Source organism: Lactuca sativa, chromosome 5 (genome assembly GCF_002870075.4).
Source record: "Lactuca sativa cultivar Salinas chromosome 5, Lsat_Salinas_v11, whole genome shotgun sequence".
NCBI lineage: Eukaryota > Viridiplantae > Streptophyta > Magnoliopsida > Asterales > Asteraceae > Lactuca > Lactuca sativa.
The window spans coordinates 31,838,700-31,865,450 of NC_056627.2; the positions used below are offsets into that span (position 1 = coordinate 31,838,700).

Sequence of the window (26,751 nt, forward strand, 5' to 3'; positions counted from 1 at the left end):
CGAGGATCTGCAAAAACTGAACACCTTATATCTCTGGCGGATCTACCGAACTTAAATCCTCATGATTGGATTGTTCTGCACAACATTCTCTTGACAAATGAAGCTGAATATGGTCCGATTATAGACCATATCAAGAGGATGATTGTCTGTTATATCATGGAGGTTGCCCTGATGGATCAGGAGGTCGCTACTGTCTTCAAGAAGAAACCGAAGATAGCTCCTGTGGGATCGGCCAGTGATCTCAATCAAATGAAGATGGGCAAGATCGACCCGAGACGCAACTCGGTTATGTTCACTAGAGCCGAAGGACAAAAATGTCTCTTCGCTTTAGCTGACAAACATCTCTACACCACTGCTTGTCTAGAGCATGTATTATCGATCATTCGAAGGTGTAAAGAGAATGCAGCGGATGATGTTAAGTACTTCAACGACATGATCCAATGGTACATCAGGTTCAGGCAGACGATTCTGGCTCTAATCTCTCGTCTGTTTAACACTGTGAAGAAGAAGGTACCTGGCTCCGCCGCTGGCCCAAGTAACAACTGAAGGTCTCGCTCCAATTGATGCAAAGGGGGGGATTGTTGGGCTGAAGTTTTGGTTAAGTATTGCGTCGTTGGGCTCGAATGTTTATTTATTTATTTTGTATTCCGGTTTGGGCCTGTCCAACCGAGAGCCCATTATGTTTAATATATAAGTATATGCTTGCATGCATATTAGGTTAATGATTTTAGAGATTAATCTAGAGCGTAACGATAGTATCTACAGATTTCTTTAATCGTTCTTGTAACCTACCAATCCTCTACAGTTGATGTTCTTAATCGAGCTCTTCTGAGGATTTTGTTTAATCATTCGACACGTTTGATTCAATCTTGTCTCGTTCTTATTTTCGTGTTCTTACAGTTTTATATTTACTTACCTGTTTGAGATCTAATCGATCTTCATAGATTTAAAGGTTTTAAATCTCATCAAGTCCCATAACTCTGTGGGCCCTCTGGCCCTACATCTGTGGACCCTCTGATCCTGACTCTGTAACTCTGGATCATAAATAGCACAAATCACATAGAAATCATATCATACAGATAGAGTACAAGGTACTCTGTCACATAGCTCTAATTACCACTCTAGGTAAAGTATAGTGAGAAGACTCACCTCAGGAATCTCGAAGAATCTCGAACTCGGAAATACTGAACTAGTCTCCGCCTAATCACATAAATAATTACTCTAATCAATATAACTTTCAAAGGCTAGACTAATTACCCTCTAAGTTCTCTAAGAAGGGTAAAAGACCATTTTACCCTTATAATGGCTCAAAAGTCCAAGCATTGACTAATCCCTAAAAGTCAACGAAGTCAACGGTCAAACTTTGACCAGACTCGTCGAGTGCACTCGGGCGACTCGGCGAGTCCACAATGGTCCTCTGAATTCTTTTAAGCCTCACTTGGCACAGCGAGTTCCCTCTCTACTCCCCGGGTTACTCAGAAACGAATCGCAAGCAACCCCGACTCGACTTGTCAAGTCCACTTATGAACTCGGCGAGTTGCTCCCATGACAACACTAATCTGACCTCCTGAGGTCAGATCTGCTTCTTTAATCTAGAGATCTAACATTCTAGCACTCGAAAGTCGCGTAAAGGTTTAAACATTTTGTTCATGCAACGCATATAAGACCAAAAATGGAGAACTAACCTTTAAAATGGGGATCTACTCTCAAGGCTCACATGAAAAATCATAAAGCTGGAAGTTTGGGACCTTTTGGACCTCTCAAGGTCCAGATTTATCATCTACACCCATTGAGACATCATGTGCTTCAAGATCTAACTCAAAATGGTGCAAAGGAAACCCTAGATTCAAGGAATCTATCAATTACACGAAATGGGAAGGAACTTGTACCTTAAAACATGAATCTCAGTGTGAACAACACAAATCCAAGCTCCACAATCGATCTAGCTTGGATTTTCCCACTCCTTCTTGCAAGATCACACCAAAGGATGAAGAATTAGCCTCCAAATTGCTCTCTAAGCTCTCTTTGCTCTCTAGGGTTTTCATAGGGGAGTATTGGTCGCAAATGAAGGCGATAAGGGCCTTTAAATAGGGCTCAGGCCCTGAGATTTAGGGTTTCTTTTAACAGCGCGGACTTGCCGAGTCCACGCATCGACTCGTTGAGTCCAATCATTAATCCAGTAAAAAATTAGCGATCCTACTCTACGAGTCTGAGCGTCAACTCGCCGAGTCCCTCCATAAAATAAAAATAAATAATTAAAATAAGATACCTGGGAATCTGGATGTTTTCTCCCCCACTAGAATCAAACTTCGCCCTCGAAGTCTTACTCCGTAAACAACTCTGGAAGCTGCTCACGCATCTCCAACTCCGGCTCCCAAGTCAGCTCGGATCCTCTCTGATGTAGCCACTGGACCAGCACCAGGGGCACCTACTTGTTCCTGAGGGGCATCAGAGATGAAAACATATATAAGCACTTATAAAACCGCATCACATCAATGTAAAATACATTAACACTTCCCTTTATAGATGGAAGCTTTGATGAGGACAAAAAAAGAATGTGTCAAGCCACGGGAGTGCTAGACGCCAACTTTGATTCCATGTAGGATATGCATGAATTCCAACATTGTCTCTAAAAAAAACCTTATGGAGAAAATAGAGACTCAACATATATAGACACCTATAATTAAAACCGTGTCACACTAATATGAGATACAATAGAAAAGGAATTCTAAACATATTTTATATTTAATTTCAGGGTGTCACTACTTGAAATCATATATTAGTGACAGACCATTCCATTGCATGTATCAGAGTGCTAGATGTTGACTCTATACCATCTAACTCTATACCATTTAGGACAAGTTGTACCTATTAGACCTACCAGAATAACAATGACGAAGAGGCTCGTGGTCGACATGTCCACGAGCATTGTCTGTGCACACCACCCCAACCTATTGTGGTTGGGCGTTTTCGTGGTGGGGAAGATACAAGACAATGACCAATGAGAGAGAGGGCTCTCTCTCTCTCTCTCTCTCTCTCTCTCTCTCTCCCTCCGTAGTCGTGATAGGTATATCAGAGTTTGTTCACGGTTTGTGATGGCTAGGTGGATGTGGAAGTGGTTCATGGCCCGTAAGATTTATAATGGATGGCCTTAGAGTTCTCGATAAATGAAAAATAGGGTAGAAACGGATGTTAATAATTTAACGTTGTATTTCTCCTTCCTAATTTTCGTAGACTTGGCAAAACCATCAATTGATATCGCTAATTATGATAGAACAATTGCTCGCTAAGCGTCATTTAAGAGTGCGTTGGTCGAAAAAGTTACGAAAAACTGTCCGTCGCTCATCTATCGTGATCGAATTCTATCACGATCGAATTGAGCATTGTACAAGAATTGTGCAAAATCATAGAAGCAAGACATAAGAAAATCATTGAAGCAAGATATAAGAGAGCTACTGCTTCACTTGTATCCTAAGCACAAAGTGAGCATTTTTCTTTTGCTTAAAAGTTACGATAGACTGTCCATTCCTGATCAATTGCAGTCGAATTGAGTGGTGCAAGAATTGTGCAAAATCATAGAAACAAGATGTAATGTATATATTGTTTCACTTGTATATAATAAATACAAAATTGAGCATTTTTTCATATGATCATATATAGGTTTCGCATACTAAAGACCGTTAATTCGTATATAGTTTCATACCCTCTGAAAGTACACTTAAGCAAATCAATACAGCCATCAACTACTAACACCGAGGAGTTGCTACAACAAGAATAGGACACTTCTTATGAACAGTAAGACCAATGCTCTCACTTATGTCCAAATCCTCTCCAGCAGTTAATGTAAAATCAAACTTATACACCAAATTAGCCAAAACAAGTTCGTTAACAACCATGGCAAACTGAATGCCAGGACACCCTCGTCGCCCAGCGCCAAATGGTATCAACTCGAAATGAAGTCCCTTATAATCAATAGGATTGTCCAAAAACCTCTCTGGCATAAACTTATCAGGTTCTTCCCAGGTGGAACCATCTCTTGATATCGCCCATGCATTTATGATCACTTGTGTTCCTGCTGTGATGTCGTAGCCAAGTAGTTTCACATCTTGTGTTGATTCACGAAGAATGAGTAGCGGGACTGGAGCGTGTAGCCGCAGGGTTTCTTTGAGAACGGCTTTTAGGTACGGCATGTTGTCTAAGCTGTCTTCAGTGATCATTGATCTTCCTTGGCCCACTTCGCGTGCCTCCTGTTGCAGTCTTTTCATTGTTTGTGGGTGTCTTAATAGCTCGCAGATTGCCCACTCTAAGTTTGTAAACGTAGTATCAGTTCCAGCAGAAAATACATCCTACACGATCAAGATAATCAATAAATCACTACAAAGATTCAGCATAAGTTTCAATATTTTAACCATGATTCACGGTTAAATGCGTTCTTCAATTGCAATAGTACAAGAAAAAGAGAAAAAGAAAATGAAGTTTTTTGCAAGGCTCAAGTTCGTTGCATATGACGATTTTTATGGCGTCAAAAATCATAGCAATGTACCTATAAAACACAAAATGAAACGTATAGGAAGGAGTAGGAATCCAAAAGATAAAGAAAAGCTTACCATGATGATAGCTTTAATCGCATCTCGTTCAAGATGAAACCCCGTCGTGTTATCTTTTTGAATTTCTAATAAGATATCAACGAGATATTGGGTGACAACACCAACTCCTTTTTTATTTAAACGTTCTTCAATAACACCCTCAAGAAACTCATCGAATTCTTTAGCAACCTCATCAGCTCTTCGCTCTAGTCCACTCAATCGATCTACCCACGTTAGCCATGGAATATAACTCCCAACAGTAAAGCTTCCCAACAACTCCAAAAACCTGTCTAACAAACCCTTAAATTTCTTCCCATCGTATGTCCTCCCCAAAGCCACCCTACAAACAACATTATTTGTAAGTGAAATAAGCAACTCGCTCAAATTGACCACCGATTCATGGGCTTCACGAATACTTTCAATCATAAGAGACACCTCGTCTTCTCTGACTTGCCTATACGACTGAACCCTTTTGTTTGATAGAAGATGGAGCACTGCAATACTCTTCACCTGCCTCCAATACTCTCCGTACTGTGAAAAAGCTATGTCCTTTGAACCATAACAAAGTCTACCGGGAATGTTTAATTTCGGCCTGTTTGAAAAGATCAAATCATGGGTTTTCATAATCTCTCGAGCTGCATCAACAGAGGATGCTACAAGCACTGGCACGGTGCCAAGGCGAATCAACATCAATGGACCGTAGGTTTGAGCCATGGCTTGGAGGGTGCGGTGTGGGTTGGAACCAAGTTGGTGAAGGTTTCCTATCAATGGTAACCTTCGTGGTGATGGTGGTAGGTTTTTGTGTGGTTTTGAAGTAGAAAAAATTGTTTTGAAAAGAATTAGGAAGATAACTAAGGGAAGACTAGAGATGAGAACGAAGAAGATGAGAGACATTTCGTTAGCGCTATCTTCAAAATAAATTTTCAAACAAGTTGGGATTTTGGTTAGATGTATAGTCGTATAGGCAATAGTCATATAGTCAGAAGTTAAAATGTGACAGCATATCATTTTTGGCCATATATTGACATATTGGGATCTAGTTTTGGCCATATATTTTAGGGGTCAAAATAATAAAATAAAAAAGATTATTTAATTAGTTTTCACAATTTTTAAAATAAAAATTAAAAAATTGCAATCTTCTTCTACTCTAATAAATGATAATCTTTTTGTCACATATCACACTCTTATTGATTTCGCTAAATATCATTTCGTCGTTATTTTGGATTAAATTTTCCACATTCCATTTTATGGTTTTTTTCATTTTAAAAAATTACACATAATATTAGATGTAATAATTATAATAAATGTAATGATAAATGCATATCAATTTAATTAATTGACTTTTCTTCTAATTTCAATTTTTCTAAACAAAAACCTCATTAGTTTTCTTTATTTAATTATCTAAATTATTTGTTTAAATTTAAAATAAAAGACATTTTAATTTTAATAATTCGATATATTTTTTTTTTAATTTTTTTTATTTAGAATTTCATATTTAATTTTTCTTTTAAATAAATCCATGTAATACATGAGTTTTACACCTAATTTTTATAATATATTATAAAAAGCATAGTATTCACAAAATTATATATATATATATATATATATATATATATATATATATATATATATATATATATATATATATATATATATATATATATATAATCAGATTATTATCGTATATAGAATTTTATTAAACATATAATTAATGGACAATATTCTTAGAAACAGTAGCTACGGTAAAAAAAATCCTCTTCTTTTTACCTGTTACCGGGGTTCTCTTTTTTACTATATATACCTTTATTAAAAAATTTTCCCTGGTTATTTTTCTAATTTTGTGGGTTGCCTGAGGAGGTATCTTCGTCGGGGGATGTGCTTGGGAAATCGGAAAAGGATGGTGGAATGATGAGTTGTTGTTTGCGTTGTGGTTTCCTGCTCTCTAAGGGATGCTGGAATATTGTACTACGATTTTCCTTAGTCAGTGGGAGTATGCTGGAATGTTGTGCTGCGATTTTCCTTAGTCGGTGGGAGTATACTGGAATGTTATGCTACGATTTTCGCTCTTCGTTTCTCATGTTTGTCAATTTTTGTTGGGGATTCTTGCATTCTTAGTGGTACTTAGCTGTTATATTGTTTCAATTTCTGCTTCTATGTGCTGTTTGTTTTGTTTTCTTTCTATATGTCAAAGCGGAAGGCCCGTTGCTCTGATGCCTATTCTTATGTGTATTGTCCTTCATTTTCGCACCGGTCTATGCATAATTGTAACACCTGTTCCAGGTATTAATTAATCTATCTAATTTTTTGGGTTTTGTGCATGGAATTGGCGGGCTGGGGTGCTCAGTAGAGACTATTATGAGGTCGCGAGACTTAGATGCTACTCGACGAGTCGGAAGGCCCCGACTCGATAAGTAGGTGTTGTAGAGTGAAACCCTAATTTTCATGGGTTTGCACCCCATTTAAAGGACTTATGGCTCATTTGTAGCCTCCCTCACCGTCCTTGCAACCCAGAAAGAAACCCAAGCCGCATAGTTGAGCTTCCTTGAGTGTGTGTGTGTGCCTTAGAGAGTGAAACTTGTGCCATTGTGAAGGATTTTAGAGCTTGAAGAGGAAGGAGCAAGGAGAGATATAGTAGATCCAAAAGCTACTTTGTATTTACCATCATTTTGAGGTATTAAGTCGTTACCTTGATCTCTAGTTGCTTAGATCCCTTTTCTTAGAAGTAAATGGTCATTTTTAGTGTAAAATGGTGTTAACTCGGATATGGACTTATCACAAGGATATAGTTCCAGATCTGGACCTCTCTAGGTCCCAATGACATAAAGTTGCTCACTTTATCCAGATTAGCCCTTTCCATGCACTAAAACCTTGTAGGAAGCTTGGTTTTGATGTTATAGCCTTAGGAGGCCTTACATACACGTAAAGTTTGCAACTTTACGTGGTATCTACACTAGTAGAGGTTGGATCTGAAGTTTGGGATTCTAGATCCCACTAGAAAGGATTGAACACAAAAGAATGAAGAAACTCGTCGAGTCCATGAGTCGACTCGACGAGCCGGGTAGGGTTTACCCGTTTTCAAGATTCGGGATGTTTTCGGTGAAGAATTAGAGTTTTCGGTATGCATGAGTTTTCAGTCTTCTGACATTGTGGAACTCGACGAGTTACATAGGTGACTCGGCGAGTTGAAGAGTTACTTGGGTGACTCGACGAGTTGTTGGATGCACTTGACGAGTTGAGGTCAACATGGGTATTAACCTTGACCGTTGACCTCGACTTTCACTAGGGTTGACCTTGAGGGAATTTATGGTATTTCGGGATTATGACAAGTTAATCACATCGTGATTATAGGCAGTTGAGTTGGAGCAGTGCGTGGGATTTATCGACCTTAGCTTATTAGTTCATCATTCATGAGGTGAGTCTTCTCACCATACCAATGTGTCTAAGGCACCAAGGCTAGTCTATTTAATGTTATATGGGTTGATAGTTACTTATGTTATATGTGGCTAGGATATTTGCATGAAAGAGCCCGAGAGGTTCTCGTGGCAATAAAGTAAGACCATGAGGAGGTTCCCATGGAATTTATTATAAGTCCTTAGAGGTTTTGACGGATTCTTAGTATGTTTGCTTGTTTAGCTTTTATGATATTTTCATGATTGGTATAGACCGTGTAGGGGTTCCTGCGGCAAGTAGACAAGAACACGTGGGGGTTCCAGTGGCGGCTATTAAAGACCACGTGGGGGTTTCCCATGGCACTTGGTGTAAGACCTTGGAAGGTTTCCACGACATCCCTATATGTCTATATACATATATTATGTGGTATATGTAGCTTTATAGCTAATATGATATGTGTTATGTGAACTATGTGTAGGGTATGCTTTGGGGGATTCACTAAGCATTAGCTTACATTTTGTGGATTTGTTTCAGGTACATCTAAGCTCAAGGGAAAGGGTAAGGCTTGATGACGCGGCGTGCACTCTCTCTATGGCCTTTTGTGGGACACTCTGATGATTTTAAATAAGACTTGTACTAGATATTAGTTTTGAAAACTGTAATATCCAAAAAATTTACGAAAATTAAACTTTTCCAATCTTAAATGAAACCAAGTAGTACTTGTTTACAAAACGTATTCGAATCATTATTCATCAGAGTGTCCCAATAACCAGATCATAAGGATGAGGAGCGGTACGGTCACGCCTTCACCTTGCCATGATCTCCTGAAGTACCTGAAACAATAAATTGAAAACTGTAAGCCCGAGGGCTTAGTGAGCTACCCCCAAAATACCAATACCACACTGATAATACCATATCAGCAACATACAATCAACAACATGCATACTAGGCCATCGGCCTGACTGGACTGCCGTGCAGGGCCTACAGTCTATCTGAATCTGTCCCGAGCCTTCGGCATGACTGGACTGCCACGTGGGCCTATAGTCTCCTCGGACCGCTCATAGGGTGTGTTAGCCTTCAGCAGAAAGCAGGACCGCCTCAACCCAAGCAACAATCAAATAACCATGTGTGCATAACTAACATATACTGGTATATACAACATCAGACGTATCTATCTCACTGATCATCAATCATAGCAATCTCTCATAACTAGTGCACCGACCTAGCAGGTCACTAACATACCAATCCCTACGGATCATAAGAGCATAACATATTGTCTATCCTGATTCAGACCTAACAAGTCATAACTACATGCAGCATACATAACAATAACAACTAAAAGGCCGACCTTGGTGCCTTAGAACCTATTGATATAGTAAGGATAACTCACATTGCAAATGTCGACTCGGTAGATGAATCCCAACCCTCAGATCACTGTAAAAAACTCCACCACCTATTACCATAATATAATCATACCCATAAGTTCCCAACCTTTTAAGCTACCCCATAAGCCAACTAATCAAACCCTGGTCCAAGTCAAAGTCATCCGTCAAGGTCAACAGTCCATGTTGACCTTAACTCACCGAGTTCCTTGAAGTACTTGTCCACTCGCTGAGTCACCAGAGTGACTCGTCGAGGTCCTTCGGTTTACGATCGAAACCCTAAGGTTACACGTCGGGTTTCCTTCTTGCAACACAACGGTTACACATGCATACATAAATTGGGGAACCTCAACCGACTCGTCAATTTGCTCATAAAACTTGTCGAGTCTATGGCAATCTTCATCGGACTCGTCGAGTTGTTCATCCAACTCGTCAGGTCCATGCTAATCTTCATGTGACTCGCCGAGTCAACCTTGCGACTCACCGAATTCCTTCAGTCCTTAAGCCATACAGACTCTTTTAAGCCATGTAGTGGCTCCAAATTACGGATCCAAGCTTCTAAGGCATACTTTTCATGTAAAGTTGCAAACTTTAAGTGCATACATAGCTAGAAAGGCTCTTAATGTTAATTCGAAGCACATAATGGGGTTTCATACTCAAAGAGGCTTCATACATGACCAAACTCAAAACTTTATGACTCTAGATCCCAAGAAGGGTCCAGATCTTAAGCTACCACTTCAGATCTAGCCCATGTCCCACATTATCATTTCAACCAAACCATAAAAACCCTAAATCTCAACCAAAAGAGGTCTAGAAGGAAAATGAAGTAAAGGTGATGACTTGATACCTCCAAATAATGCTAACTAAGGTAGATTTTCTGATTCCCAAGCCTTCCTTGCTCCTAGTCCCTTTCCCTCCAAGCTCTTCCTTTCCAAAAACCTCTTTTCTAAAGCTTAAGACACACAAGAATGAAGCACCACACGAATTAGGGTTTTCTGAGCTCTCAAAGGACTACAAAGAGGCCAAAGGGGGCTCATGCTTCTTTAAATAGGGTGCAAAACCTTGGGATTAGGGTTTCATCTGCCAGCCCCTAGTCGTCGAGTTCCATCATGGACTCGGCGAGTAGGCCACTAAACACGCAATCCATCCCACTGCTACTCGATGAGTAGGGCAACCAACTCGTCGAGTAGGTCTTAAAAGCAATAAATTTTCATTTACATCAATACCTAAAAATCGGGGTGTCACAAAAGCATTTGTATATGGGATTTGATGGTTTGTGGAAAGTAATTTGGTTAATAAAAAATGAAAATTTTATTTGAAAATTTGGGTTGTTACAAGTTGGTATCAGAGCCTTGGTTTGAGGGTTTCATGCACACCCTCGGGTGTGTAGGGACTCAAACTAAGGAAATGATAAAATTGTATTCAAAAATAAAAAATGAAAGTTAAAGCTTTTAAAGAATGGAAAAGAGGAGAGTAGAACGTGTGTGATCAGTTGAGCCAAGTAAGTAGTTCCCCAATATGTTAGCCATGTTATACTGATGCTTTAGCTATGATAATCGTATGGATATTGTTATGTGTATGCTTTCAAAATTGTATACAGTGAGGAACTTATAGCCTTAGAATGATTCATTTGGCCTTATTTCCTGTTCCTTGTCTGGTTGTGGCCCTAGGGTAGAATGTATTATTCGAAAGTCTATTTGATCCTTTTTTGTTTATAATTTGCATGCATAAACGCAACCCATTATGATTGGTATGATTGATATGGGTAGAGCAAATCTTAGGGTCGCCTAGGGTTTGAGATATGCGGTAGTCTGTGGGATATGATTTATTTTGGGATGAATTGGAGTTACCAGGTAGAGCCCTGGGGAAGGTACGGGTAGGTGTAGAATGTAGTATTGGGCTCGTACTACTGAAAGCACAGGACCTGTACTCAAACCAGTGTTAGACCTGGAAGCTCTAAGAAGGACCGATGTGGGAGGATCCCCTCTATAGACATCCTTATCATTATGTCTTATGGTATTGCAATACAATATGGTGGTGACACGATACGGAGTTGGGGGATCAGGATCGTGATCTAGATTTGGATCGAGCGATGGTACCGAGCCCGTCGACGAGAGGCTGCATGAGCTCATCGTAGCTGATGTTATGAGGAGAACCGTTGATGCCACCCCAATTATCTTTAGGACGATCAAGGAGGGCATGATGGATATTATGGAGGAGAGGCTCACGGAATTTAGAGTCTAGATTGCTGTGGGCCAGGCCGGGGCCTGAACTCCCTCGTTCTGGGAGTTCATGGTGTCTGGGGTGCTGGAGTTTTTCGGGGTCAGGGATCCCATTGTCAGTCGACGCCGAGTGATAGAGAACGCCTAACGCATGAGTCTTTCCCTGATGTGGCAAAGGTGGGTTTTGCTTCATGTATGCTGATAGATAGAGCCTAAGACTGGTGGGGTGAGGTTACTAGTTAGGTGGGAGCAACCGGTGTGGCTGAGATAACATGGGCCGAGTTTATACGGCTATTTGATTTGGAGTTTGCACCACCTATCGAGGTGCAATAACTAGTGAGGGAATTTCATCACCTACATCAGACTAGCGAGACTGTGGCGGAGATCACCGCCAAGTTTTGGGAACGAGCATTCTTGATCCCATAGTATGCTACCGATGAGGAAATGAGGAGGACGAGGTATCATTCCATGCCGAAGGATGATATTCGGGAGTTTATGAGCTTCACAGGTTGCAAAACCCTAAATGAGATGGTGGAGAAGTCTCGTGAACGGGAGATGGAGTTGGACTTCCGCACCAAGCAGAATCTGGAGCAGGTTCAGGCAGCCGTAGTTCAGGTTAAAAAGCCTAAGACCTCAAATTTTTCGGGCAGGGGCCAGCAGGGTGATGGCCGGTGTGCCAAATGTAGGAAACTGCACAGTGGAGGATGCTGGGGGTCGGGCTCGGTATGCTATACTTGTGGTCAGCCGGGCCACACGAGTAGGGATTTCCCCAAGAAGGGCTTGATATGTTTCCACTACAACCAGGTTGGCCATAAAAAGGCCGATTTGTCCGAGGTTGTAGGGAGGAGGAGGAGCAGTGGTGGTGCCTTTTCCTGCCACCATGAGGATCACTGATGACCGCCCTGTTAAGGCAGAGACTCCAGTGGTGAAGAGCCACACATTCCAGTTGAGTATCGAGGAGGCTTGGCCAGAGCCGGACGTTGTGGCTGGTACGTATTTTATCTCCCTGCTCTAGCTTTTTATTGTACTCTTATTTATATATTGTACTTATGTATAGGGACCTTTTTGGTAAATGGTATGTCTGCTCATGTCTTGTTTGATGCGGGAGCTACCCGATCATTTGTGTCTCTTGCACTTAGTAAGAAGTTTCGGGATGCACCGGGAACTTTGGATTCCCCGCTGGAGGTGGAGATTGCGGACGAACGCACCGTAAGTGTTGCGAGGGTGTATCACGGTTGTGTCCTTAATGTACTTGGTGAGAGATTTCGTGTTGACCTAGTCCCGATACCGTTGCGAGGGCTGAAGGTGATTGTCAGGATTGACTGGCTGGGGGCCAATGCGGCCATAATCGATTGCGACTGCCAGTTGGTGAGGGTTCGAACCCCAAGTGGGGGAGAACTGGTTATTCATGGCGAGAAGGCCTCGTAGGGGCTAATCCTTTGTTCAGCCAGGATAACTAGGAGATTTCTGCAGCAGGGTTGTACAAGATTTCTTGCATATATGTCGGATACGAGGATTAAGACCATGACAGATGTTGGTAGTGTGCCGGTTGCTCAGGAGTTCCGGGATGTCTTTCCCGTGGAGTTACTAGGAGTGCCTCCGGAGAGGTAAGTGGAGTTTCGTATTGATTTGGTGCTAGGTTTTGCTCCGATAGAGAAGGCACCATACCGGCTAGCACCACCCGAGATGTAGGAGCTATCTACGTAGCTCCAGGAGCTGCTAGAACAAGGGTTTATCCTCCTGAGCAGTTCCCCGTGGGGAGCTCCGATAGAGAAGGCACAGTACCGGCTAGCACCGCCCGAGACGAAGGAGCTATCTATGCAGCTTCAGGAGCTATTAGAACGAGGGTTTATCTGCCCAAGCAGTTCCCCGTGGGGAGCTCCGATTCTGTTCTTGAAGAAGAAGGATGGATCACACAGGATGTGCATTCATTATCGAGAACTGAACAACCTAATATTGAAAAAACCGTTATCCGTTACCGAGGATCGATGATTTGTTCGATTAGCTACAGGGTGCGTTTGGGTTTCCAAGATTGATCTTCGGTTGGGATACCATTAGATGACGATTTGGGATGAGGATATACCGAAGCCAGCTTTCAAGACTTGGTATAGGCACTATGAGTTTGTGGTGATGCCATTCGGGCTCACCAATGCCCCAACAGCATTCATGGACCTCATGAATAGAGTGTGCTGACCGATGCTGGATTGGCCGTTTATCGTTTTTATTGGAGACATTGAGAGTGGAAAGGTTGTATGCTAAGTTCTCCAAGTGTGATTTCTAGCAACGAAATGTACAGTTTTGCAGACATATCATATACCAGGAGGGAATTTCGGTTGATCCAGCCAAGGTTGAGGTAGTGATACGGTGAGAAGTGCCGAAAAATGCTTCCGACATCCGTAGCTTCTTGGGTCTAGCAGGCTATTATCAGTGATTTATCTAGGATTTCTCCAAGATTTTTGCGCCATTGACCCGCTTGACCACCAAGAATGTGACATTTTGATGGGGCACAGAACAACAGTTCTTTTTTGAGACCCCGAGACGGAGGTTATGCGAGGCTCCGATTCTACTACTACATGAGGGGTTAGATGATTTGGTGGTGTACTGTGATGCGTCCATATTAGGGTTAGGCGTGGTACTGATGTAGAAGGGGTATATGATAGCTTACGCCTCGAGGCAACTGAAGCCTCATGAGGCAAATTACCCTACTCACGACCTGGAATTGAGGGCAATAGTGTTTGCCCTCAAGCTTTTGAGGCACTGTCTGTATGGGGTACGGTGTACTATTTATACTGATCGCAAGTGTTTGAAGTATTTGATGGATCAGCAGAACCTCAACATCCGGCAGAGGAGGTGGTTCGATGTGCTAAAAGATTATGACTGTGAGATCTTGTACCATCCAGTGAAGGCCAACGTGGTGGCCGATGCTTTGAGCCGCAAGGAGGCAGTTTCCCCAATTGGGAACGTTTGTTTGAGGATGACGTGATCTCTCCCTTCTTGGATATGATCATGGAAGCTCGTGTCAAGGGGTGAAGAAGGAGAATTGGAAGATAGAGCTGATTTTGGGACAATATCTTTTGTTTGTTAAGGATAACCGAGGTCTTCTGACAATGTCTGGTCGAGTGTGTGTACTGGTGTCTGGAGGAGTGAAATAGAAGATATTGGAGGAAGCAGACAAGTCCAAGTTCTCTATACATCCAGGGCTATGAAAATGTATAGTGATTTGAGACTAAGTTACTGGTGGCCCTGCATGAAGCGGGAGATCACCTGGTTTGTGGAACAGTGCTTGACCTGCATGAAGGTCAAGGCTGAGCATAAGCGGCCTCATGGCAAGGTTCACCCGCTGCCTATTCCCATGTGGAAGTGGGAGGAGATCACTATGGACTTCATCACGAAGTTACCGAGGACGACGTGGGGTGTGGACGCCATATGGCTGATTGTGAATAGATTGACAAAAAGTGCCACTTTATTCCGATCTTTGAGAGAATATCTGTTGAAAAGTTAGCGGATATTTATGTGCAAGAGGTGGTGACTAGACACAGGGTGCCAATTTCAGTAGTCTTTGAAAAAGATGTTCGATTTACATCTAGGTTCTGGACACGAGGAACTGGGCACTCAGTTCAATTTTAGCACGAAATACCACTCCCAGATAGATGGCCAGAGTGAGAGGATGATCCATACACTTGAGGATATGCTTCGGGCATGCGAGTTAGATTTTGGAGGGTGTTGGGATACATACCTCCCATTGCTAGAGTTTTCATACAACAATAGTTACGATGCCAATATCGATCGATCCTCGTTTGAGATGTTGTATGGTAGGAGATGTAGAACCCCAGTTTGCTGGGGTGAGGTTGGACACCGGGTCATGGGGAGCACTGAGGTAGTGCTTAAGACTACCGGGCTGATTCAGTAGGTGCGCGACCGGCTGCGGGTCGTGCAGAGCCGTCAGAAAAGCTATGCTAACCGGTGGCAATAGATCTTGAGTTTCAGGTGGGGGATTTGTGTAACTAAAGGTGTCTCCATGGAAGGGGGTTATTAGGTTTTGAAAAAGGGGTAAGCTAGGCCCCCGATATATAGGACCATTCAGAATTACGGCGTAGGTGGGCAAGGTGGCCTATCACTTGGATCTTCCAGATGAGCTTAGCCAGATTCACAACACCTTCCATGTGACACAACTTTGGAAGTGTGTCACTGACGAGGTTGTAGTCGTATCTTTGGACGATATTCAGGTGGACGAGAGACTAAACTACATTGAGAGGCCTAGTGCAATATTATATAGGAAGACCAAGGTTCTTTGGAACAAGGAACTGAAGTTGGTCAAGGTGCTATGGCAGCACCGCAGGGGCTCCGAACGGACTTGGGAACCGGAGGATGAGATGCGAGGCCGCTACCTAGATTTTTTTGGGCCAGCAGAATTCCAGGACGAAGTCAAATTCAAGTGCAAGATACTTGTAACACTTTTTCCATGTATTAATTAATTTATCTAATTTTTATGTTTTAGTGCATGGACTCGGCGAGTTGGGGTGCTCCAACTCGTCAAATAGAGACTATTATGAGGTGATGTATGTGAAACCAACTAGTTTTAATCCTACTAACTTAATCAAAAAGACAAACATACGAAAGGCAGTGTACCTATCGATTAGCAGTTTAGTTTAGGTAAGTAGGGTATCGAACACTTGGAACGGTAAACATTTAAAATAAATGCTAATATTATCTAAATGAAACAAGTAATAGAAAGGGGTTTTTCTCTAGTTTTGCAAGACAATAAACTTAAACAATTAAATAATACTCGAACTAAGCAACTGACAGCTAAGCAAACAAAAATCAAGTAAATGCAATAATAGAAGAGACTTCTATTTAGGTTTGAATCATTTATTCCTATGGTTGATTTTATGACGATTGCAATGGATTAATTGGCATTGGCTACCGATAAGTGTGATTAGGTTCACGTTCTCTATTACTAATACTTAGAAAACATATCAATTGAAGTAGTGATCAAGTGATTAAACTAATAGATTTCCTAGTTTATTAATTTGGGTTAAGTAAGACTTGTAATAAGCTAATAAAATATGTTAATTCAATTAACTCATTGTTGATGGTTCGTCACGCAAACTCACACATTAACTTACGCATTTTCTAGTTAACCCTAGTTTCACGTTCGTTATTCCTAGGCATATAACTATGTGTTTACTTCAATCGTATGAGATTAGCAATTAAGAGATGTTCATGCACCTTAATTACTTATTTATTAACAAAAAATAGTTATTGTTAACATATAAGGTTCATTAACAAGCTTAACAAAAGAATATTACCAAATAAAATTAATCCTAACCATAAAATCATACCATAATCATAAAGTCATCGATCCTAAACAGAAGATAATAGTTTTAGCTCATGATTACAGTAAAACTAAGATAAAAAATGAAATCAAACAACTCAAAAATAGTTCAACTTAAAGAATAAGTAAGAATGGATTTGAATTTGCCTTGATTCTTCTCGAAATTGGATCTAGGGTTAATTCTCTGGCTTCCAGCACCTTAGCAGGTCTTCTAATCGCAGCTTTACCCCTAAGGGTTTCTTTATATGCCTGGGTATCAATCTAAAAGTTCCTTTATGTATATTTTCACAAAACAAGAGGTGAATCATCCAGTCCAGTTACCTACTCGGCGAGTCCGTCACTTAAAACCCGTGTACGACAAGTCAGCGACTCCAGAATCGCGAAACTTCGAAGTGACTCGTCGAGTTGAGGCGCAAATCGGTGAGTCCATTTGGAATCAGCATTTTCTAAAAACACAAACATTGTCCGACATTGTGTCTAGTTCTCAGAACATTTTGAATCTCGTCAATCGGAGTTACGGTTCATGAGATATGGCCAAAACACTGACAAGGGGTCAAGCTGTCCAACAACATCCTTCTTTCTTCAAAATCCAAGATCCAAGCTTCCAGTCGCTAGTTCCGCTTCCTTTTCCATCCGAGCATATCATTGTTCCTGAAAAATGAAATTCTAAACTAATTAAGAACCTTTTGTTCATTAAATGAGATAAAATAAACATAAAGTATTAACATAATGCATGAATTTTATAAGTAAATATGCCTATATCAAAATATCCCACACTTGACTTTTGCTTGCCCCTAAGCAAAACTGAATTTTAACATACTAATACCGCATAAGACAATCCCAATCTAAACCATCCATTATGCTAAGACCGCAACGCATGCATTTGTGTCTAAATTTTTTTCCTAAGGACCCCCCTTAATTCTAAATACTTACAATCCTCATAAACACTTGCCCACTTCTTTTGAACAACGCTCATTTTATGCATCCCTCGAATCCATCCCCAGAAAAAGTTCTTAACCTCAAGGTAATTTTGGTCAAGTAACCCAGGAATACATAATGTAGAAAATTACAACTTTTCGATACCACTATGGAGCTATTGGAATTCTTCACTTCTTTGATAATTTGATCTTGATTTCTTTGAATTCACCACCTTTTTTAATTTTTGGTATCTTCAACTTTTTGAATCTTCGGAATTTTGATCTTTTGATCTTCACTTTGATTACTCCAAAATTCTTACCACTTTCTTGTAATTCTTTTTTTTTCACATGTAACTCACTTTTTTTTTTCACTCAAAGCCTACATGCTTAAGCAAGGATACTCAACTTCAACCTTTATTGGTTAAAGTATTAGTCTTCCTGGATACATTTCAAGTACACAATGCTAAACATATTGCGTCCCTCAAACTAAACGAGATTGTGTTTTTGTCCCATGATTTCACTAGAATAAAGGAGACTACAAATGCACTAGAACGTGTACAGGCTCAACTAAACATTTGGGTCTTCATAAAATCATCAAACATAATACTAGCATGAACCTTATTTGCTTTTACCAAAAGTTTCTAATTTAGCTCTAGCAATTTTAATGCAAAAATTTCAAAATTTTCAAAATTTAACTAAAATTTTAACTAATGTAACCAACCCCCTACCCCACACTTAATTTATGCAATGTCCCTATTGCATATTACGCATGATAAAAAAATATAAAAGGAAATAGAGAATTGGAACAAACTCCTCCGGGATAGTAGTTGCGAGGTTGATATTCTTCAATTTAGCTCCATCTTCAGCTGACTTTAGACATGAGAACAACTCATCCATATATTGGGTGTCATTATCTTGTATGGTTGACTACTCCAAAATATCGAGGAAAAAGCTTCTTGGAAATGCTCGGAAATGATCTTCAAAAATATAGACAACGCCCATGTCGAATGGAAACAAATCGTCAACTCAAATATAAAAAGAATGAGCAACTCGCTGAGTTTTATGTGGAGACTCTCCGAGTTGAATCGCTATACTCGCAGAAATCGTGATGTTTTGCTTGGACTCATCGAGTTAGTAGTATGCACTCGACGAGTTCTTGACTCTGATCAGGTCTTTTCTTCTTTCTGCCTCAACATTAATTGTGTTCAAGGAGAGTATCAAGGTAATACAACTCCTGATTTTCTTCAGGGACGAGACTCTTTTTAATCAAATATAAACATCGGACTCAACATATCACTCAAAGTCTTCTAATCTTCTCGTAAACGACTCGATGCCTCACTTTAAGTCCCTCACGCTTTAAGAATTCTCTCTAATGTCACCCTATCTTCTTAAAAGATCAAAGACAAAACCATGTAATAAAAAGGAAAAAAACATCAAAATAAAAATTCCTAAATTATCCCTAAATACTAGAAGTTTAAAAGAAAAAGAAAAGCAAACTCTAGTGACGGGCTGCCTCCCGCAGACGCTCCTTTTTGTACAAGTCTTTAGCTAGACTCCCCAACTTAATAAACTTCCAATAAACTCAATGTCAATCCATCCATCGCATTGAATATTTTCTTTTGACCAAATTTTAAAATTTGGCTCTTAGCTTCAAAAATTGGCCAAACAAGCTCGAATTCATGAAACCCAAGAATCTTGACAAGGATTGGAATCGGTCGGGTACTAATAAAAAATGGATCGCACTTCAGAACTTTCTCCGAAGTTGGAATTGTCACCCCATGTTTCGAAACACAAACCGGAAGTACAGGGGGGCATGTCGTGGTAATGGTCAAACCACGAGTTGGTTACTGCAATTCAGCTTGTTTTTGTTCTTGATCCGACCTCTCTGCTAGCAACCTTTCCAGCTCCTCCAAATCTCTTTCTGGATTAAAATCTTCATCTTGTAACTTTAGCTCTTGTGACTCAAATTGTTCTTGATCATTAGACAAGATGTTATCTAACCATCTATCAAATTTCTTTAAATCTTTATCCAATCCACACTCCTCATCTTCTTGATCAATTTCCTGTACTACTTCCTCAAGAAAAGCATCAAAAGCATCGAGATTTGGAAAATAAATAATAAATAAAAATTAAACTATATAAAAAAAATAAAAATATATGATAACAGTTAGCAAATAAAGTTAACTATTTAGAACCGTTCCCCGACAACGGCGCCAAAAACTTGATTCATGTGAAACCAACTAGTTTTAATCCTACTAACTTAATCACAAACACAAACACACGAAAGGCAGTGTACCTATCGATTAGCAGTTTAGTTCAGGTAAGTAGGGTATCGAACACATGGAACGGTAAAAAATTAAAATAAATGCTAATATTATCTAAATGAAAAAAGTAATAGAAAGGGGGTTTTCTCTAGTTTTGCAAGACTAGAAACTTAAACAACTAAATAATACTCGAATTAAGCAACTAACAGCTAAGCAAACAAAAATCAACTAAATCCAATAATAGAAGAGACTTCTGTTTAGGTTTGAATCATTTATTCCTAAGGTTGATTTTATGACGAGTGCAATGGATTAATTGGCATTGACTACCGATAAGTGTGATTAGGTTCACGTTCGCTATTACTAATACTTAGAAAACATATCAATTGAAGTAGTGATCAAGTGATTAAACTAATAGATTTCCTAGTTTATTAATTCGGGTTAAGGAAGACTTGTAATAAGGTTATCAAATATGCTAATTCAGTTAACTCCTTGTTGATAGTTCGTCACACAAGCTCACACATTAACTTACCCGTTTTCTAGTTAACTCTAGTTTCACGGTCGTTATTCCTAGGCATATAACTATGTGTTCACGTAAATCATATGAGATTAGCAATTGAGAGATGTTCATACACCTTAATTACTAATTTATTAATAGAAAATAGTTATTGTTAACATATAAGGTTCTTTAACAAGCTTAACAAAACAATATTACCAAACAAAATTAATCCTAACCATAAAATCATACCATAATCATAAAGTCATTTATCCTAAAAAGAAGATAATAGTTTTAGCTCATGATTACAGTAAAACTAAGATCAAAAACGAAATCAAACAACTCAAACATAGTTCAACTTAAAGAATAAGTAAGAATGGACTTGAATTTGCCTTGATTCTTCTCAAACATGGATCTAGGGTTGATTCTATGACTTCCAGCACCTTAGCAGGTCTTCTAATTGCAACTTTACCCCCAAGGGTTTCTCTATATGCCAGGGTATCGATCTGAAAGTACCTTTATATAGATTTTCATAAAACAGATGTGACTCATCGAGTCCAGTGACCCAGTCAGCGATTCCGTCACTTAAAGCACGTGTATGGCAAGTTAGTGACTCCAGAATCGTGAAAGTTCCAAGTGAATCGTCGAGTTGAGTCCCAACTCATTGAGTCTGTTTGTAATCAGCATTTTTTCAAAACACGAAAGTCGTCCGAAATTGTGTCTAATTTTCATAACATTTTGAATCTCATCAATAGGAGTTTTGGTTCTTGAGATATGGCCAAAACACTGACGAGGGGTCAAGCTGTCCAGCAACATCCTTCTTTCTTCAAAATCAGAGATCCAAGCTTCCAATCGCTGGTTTCGCTTCCTTTTCCATCCGAGCATGTCATTGTTGCTGAAAAATGAAATTCTAAGCTAATTAAGCACATTTTGTTCATTAAATGAGATAAAATCAACATAAAGTATTAAGATAATGCATGAATTTTATTACTAAATATGCCCATATCATGAGGTCGCAGGACTTGCATGCTACTCGACGAGTTGGAAGGCCCCGACTCGACAAGCAGGTGCTGTAGAGAAAAACCCTAATTTTTAGGGTTTGGCACCCTATTTAAAGGACTTATGGCTCATTTGTAGCCTCCCTGACCGTCCTTACACCCTAGTAAGAAACCCTAGCCACATAGTTGAGCTTCCTTGAGTGTGTGTGAGCCTTAGAGAGTGAAACTTGTGCCCTTGTGAAGGATTTTTTTAACTTGAAGAGGAAGGAGCAAGGAGAGAAATAGTAGATCTGACATCTAATCTAAATTGGCCATCATTTTGAGGTATAAACTCATTACCTTGATCTCTAGTTGCTTAGATCCCTTTTCTTGGAAGTAAATAGCCATATTTGGTGCAAAATGGTGTCATCTCGGATCTGGACTTATTACAAGGATATAGTTCTAGATCTGGACCTCTCTAGGTCCCCAATGACATAAATTTGCTCACTTTATTCAGCTTAGCCCTTTCCATGCACTAAAACCTTGTAAGAAGCTTGGTTTTGATGTTATAGCCTTAGGAGGCCTTGCATGCACGTAAAGTTTGCAACTTTACGTGGTATCTGCACTAGGAGAGGTTTTATATGAAGTTTGGGACCCTAGATCCCACTAGAAAGGAGTGAACACAAAAGACTGAAAGAACTCATCAAGTCCATGAGTCAACTCGACGAGCAGGGTGGGGTTTACCCGTTATCTAGATTAGGGGTGATTTCAGTGAAGAATTAGAGTTTTCGGTCTGCATGGGTTTTCGGTCTTCTGTACATTGAGGAACTCGACAAGTTACATAGGTGACTCTACAAGTTGAAGAGTTACTCGGGTAACTCGACGAGTTGTTGGATGCACTCGATAAATTGAGGTCAACATGGGCTGTTGACCTTCACCGTTGACCTCGGCTTTGACCAGGGTTGATCAGGGTTGACCTTGACGATATTTATGGTATCTCGGGATTGTGAAAAGTTAATCACATCATGATTATAGGCCATAGATTTAGAGCAGTGCGTGGGATTTATCGATCTTAGCTTATCAATTCAGCATTCAACAGGTGAGTCTTCTCACCATACCAATGGGTCTAAGGCACCTAGGCCAGCCCATTTAATGTTATATGGGTTGATAGTTACTTATGTGATATGTCGCTAGAATATTTGCATGAAAGACTTCGAGAGCTTCTCGTGGCAGTATATTAAGACCATGAGGAGGTTCCCATGGCATTTAGTATAAGTCCTTGGAGGGTTTTGATAGATTCTTAGTATGTTTACTTGTTTAGCTTGTATGATATTTTAATGATTAGTGTAAACTGTGTGGGAGTTGTTGGGTTTTGAGCAATCTAACACTTCCTAAGTATGCATGCAACCCTAATAAACCTTGGATCTATGTTTGTCTAAATACATGCAAAATAATAATTTTCCAAGGTTTATAACCTATCTAACATGGCATGGGGAACATTTCAACATAAAAGAGTTAGAAGAGATTACATACCTTTTTGATGAGTTTGGTTCTTAGGAGTTTGAGGGCCAAGCACCAATAGTGTGAATGCCTCAAATGGAATCACAAAACACCACAAACTCTTGGAAAACTTTGAGAGAGTATACACACTTGTATAATTTCGGCCACACACAAGCTCACACACACTAGTTCACTAGTTGCCATTTCTTGCTCCATAAGCATGCTTATATAGTGTGCATGGTTAGGGTGAAACCCTAATAACCCATGTCTTTTCCTTTCCAAGGATCCATGGTTTAAAAGCTCCATGGATCATCCATGGACTTCAATATAAGCCTAGCCCATTAATAAATGAGTGTTAGCCCACACTATATAAAATCAATAGCCCATTATCTAATTAGTCTTCCTTTTAATCTCTAAATTAATTCATAATTAATTTAAGACTAAGACTAATTAAATAACATAATTTCATATCAATAAACATATGTGTATAACTCTCATAAAATTATCCATAAAAGTTTGGATGAGATGCAACCCAAATGGACCATGCCGGTCGGGTCAAGTATATACCAAATAAGTTATGGACTTAGACACCTTATCCATTAAACTCCCACTTGGATAAGTCTAATAACTCTATTTGCCTATATAACTTTAGGAACTAACCAGCAATCGTAGCTCTCGAAAACTCCGTCGAACTATAAAGCGCCATTTTAAGACAAGTAATCATATAATCCTCTGCTCTCATGATATCAGCCGGATAAACACATGGAACTATGTCTTGCTTATTGTCTGGCAGTTGTTTCTCGATTTCCGATTTGTTTGACAAAGAACTTCGCTGAACACATCAGTTTAGTTCTGACCGGGCCCGGTACATGGGTCAACACAAAATCATCGAGGGGCCCAGATATCGCTTCTATTTCTAGAAGGAACAGATAAATTTCGACTCATATGCTTGTTCTACTACTTGTTGAATTGTACACAAAGGCACATTTTATGACATCAAGTTACTGATGCGTTTACGTGCAATCAATGCACAACCAACTCATAGGTAACAACTCATATTTCTAGGTTTGAAGATTTATATGATATTATCGTCTCACGATCACTCGAGATAAATTCCATGAAGTGATACAAGTGAGCGTGGGTTTATACCAATACTCATAACTTATGAGTACTCATGAATGTTGCAGCAACCATTGCCATGTCTAAACACCTTTAGCCATCTACAAACCCAATTCATGACAATCTTGATTCATACCTACTTCTGACGTATGATCGATTGTGGAGGTTTGAATAAATTAATTATTCTGGAAGTCAAAACATGCAAAACTGAAACAATAGTAAATAATTGACAATGATAGTAACACTTTACTCATAAATAAATCACAAATTTTATTCATCATCAAACGTCGATTACATTTTACAAGTTTCAGGAAAAACTATCTAATCTGTAAAACTAATATCGTCCCTCAGCCCGATGCGCCTCGCATGCTGAAAATGCTTAACCCTCGTCAGTCCCTTCGTAAGGGGATCTGCAGGATTCTCATCCGACGATATCCTCCTTGCCACGAGGAGTCCTTCTTCAATCTTGTGTCTTATGAAGTGATATTTTCTGTCAATGTGTCGGGATCTGCCATGATCTCTTGGTTCCTTGGCTAAGGCAACCGCACTATTGTTGTCACAGAAAATCTCCATAGGTTCCTTAATAGCTGGTACAACTCCAAGGTCTCCGATGAAGTTCTTTAGCCATATCCCCTCCTTCGCTGCTTCACTCGCTGCTATATACTCTGATTCACAAGTCGAATCAGCCACCGTCTCCTGGTTGGAACTCTTCCAAGAAATTGCCCCTCCATTTAAGGTAAAGATCCAGCCCGACTGAGAGCGGAAATTATCCCTATTAGTCTGAAAACTAGCATCACTATACCCTAACACTCTCAAGTCATCACTCCCACCAAGGGTAAGGACCCAATCCTTAGTCCTCCGTAGGTACTTGAGAATGTTCTTTACCGTGGTCCAATGAGCCTTGCCAGGGTTCCCCTGATACCTGCTGACCATGCTCAAAGCAAATGCCACATCAGGGCGGGTACAAGTCATAGCATACATGATCGAGCCAACATCGGAAGCATACGGTAGTTGGCTCATCTCAGCTATCTCTGCCTCTGTACTCGGACTCTGAGTCTTACTCAGTTTGGTATTGCTTGGGATCGGTAAATCTCCTTTCTTGGAATTCTCCATGTTGAACCTTTTCAACACCTTATCCAAGTACGTACTCTAACTAAGTCCAATTAGTCTTTTACTCCTTTCTCTTAATATCCTTGTCCCTAGGATATCGGCAGCCTCCCCTAGGTCCTTCATAGCAAAGCACTTCCCAAGCCAGGACTTAACCTCCTGCAAGGTTGGGATGTCATTACCTATAAGTAGTATGTCATCCACATACAGTACCAAGAAGCTAACTATACTCCCACTAGCTCTGACATACACGCAAGACTCATCTTCGCTTCTCGAGAAGCCAAACTCTTTTACCTTCTCATCAAAACAAAGATTCCAGCTACGAGATGCTTGTTTTAATCCATAAATGGATTTCTCAAGCTTGCATACTCTATTGGGGTACTCTGCACTGACAAAACCCTCTGGCTGATTCATGTACACATCCTCAGCCAACTTTCCGTTAAGGAAAGCGGTTTTGACATCCATTTGCCATATTTCATAATCATGAAATGCAACAATGGCTAGCATAACCCTAATAGACTTAATCTTTGCTACCGGCGAGAAGGTTTCATCATAATCAATACCTTGAGTTTGAGTAAAACCCTTCGCAACCAGTCGAGCCTTATAAGTATGCCCTTTTTCCTTCCATGTCGATCTTCTTCTTGAAGATCCATTTGCACCCGACTATTTTACGGCCTGGTACATTGTCAACCAAGTTCCAAACTTGATTGTCATACATGGACTGTATCTCGCTGTCCATAGCCTCCTTCCATTTAGCAGACTCCGGGCCTGCCATGGCTTCCTTAACACTGCTAGGTTCATCCAAATTTACCAGTGTACTATCACTGATAAACGTATCACCTTCCATAGTAATATGAAAGCCATAATAAAACGAAGGTGTGTTCCTAACCCGTGTGGAATGCCTCGGAGGTACAGACATGTCAGCTTGCTCAACAGGAGTTTCCTCCTCAGGTTGATTGCTAGTGTCTGAGGTTCCTTCACTAATTGCTTCTTGAATTTCTTCAAGATCAATTTGCCTCCCACTGTCTCCTTTGCTTATAAATTCTCTCTCACGAAAGACCCCTCTTCTTGCTACAAAGACCACATTCTCACTTGGTCTGTAGAAGAGGTAACCGAAGGATTTCTGTGGGTAGCCGATGAAAATACACCTTTCACTTCGGGGTTCGAGCTTATCATGTGTCTCACGTCTCACGAAAGCCTCGCAACCCGAAATCTTGATGTGGTCCAAATTAGGAACCTTCCCAGTCCACATCTCATGAGGTGTTTTGGTAACCTTCTTTGTAGGGACTAGATTAAGGATATGGGCGGCAGTCTCTAAGGCATACCCCCAAAAAGAGATTGGTAACGAAACTCGACTCATCATAGAGCGAACCATGTCCAACAAGGTTCGATTACGCCTCTCAGCTACACCATTCAGCTGTGGTGTCCTGGGAGGAGTCAATTGTGAGACAATCCCACA

The 26,751-nt window shown here is 40.2% G+C and overlaps 1 protein-coding gene across 1 annotated transcript; it reads right to left on the reverse strand.

Moving 5' to 3' along the window:
• Window positions 1–3,576: 3,576 nt before the first annotated feature.
• On the reverse strand, window positions 3,577–5,541 carry LOC111904872 (3-beta-hydroxylase). The gene is made up of 2 exons (XM_023900585.3): window positions 4,608–5,541; window positions 3,577–4,346 (listed from the first exon to the last, which is right to left on the reverse strand). Exons 1-2 carry the CDS (start codon window positions 5,478–5,480, stop codon window positions 3,747–3,749), a joined length of 1,473 nt encoding a protein of 490 aa, XP_023756353.1. The 5' UTR covers window positions 5,481–5,541; the 3' UTR covers window positions 3,577–3,746.
• Between the last annotated feature and the right edge of the window lie 21,210 nt (window positions 5,542–26,751).

What these genes read in the sequence shown, in the direction of transcription:
- LOC111904872 (XM_023900585.3), bottom strand. Translation starts at nt 5,480, where the DNA reads ATGTCTCTCATCTTCTTCGTTCTCATCTCTAGTCTTCCCTTAGTTATC. An exon ending in CGATTAAAGCTATCATCATG is followed by an intron (nt 4,347 to 4,607) that starts GTAAGCTTTTCT and finishes TTGATCGTGTAG; the next exon opens with GATGTATTTTCTGCTGGAAC.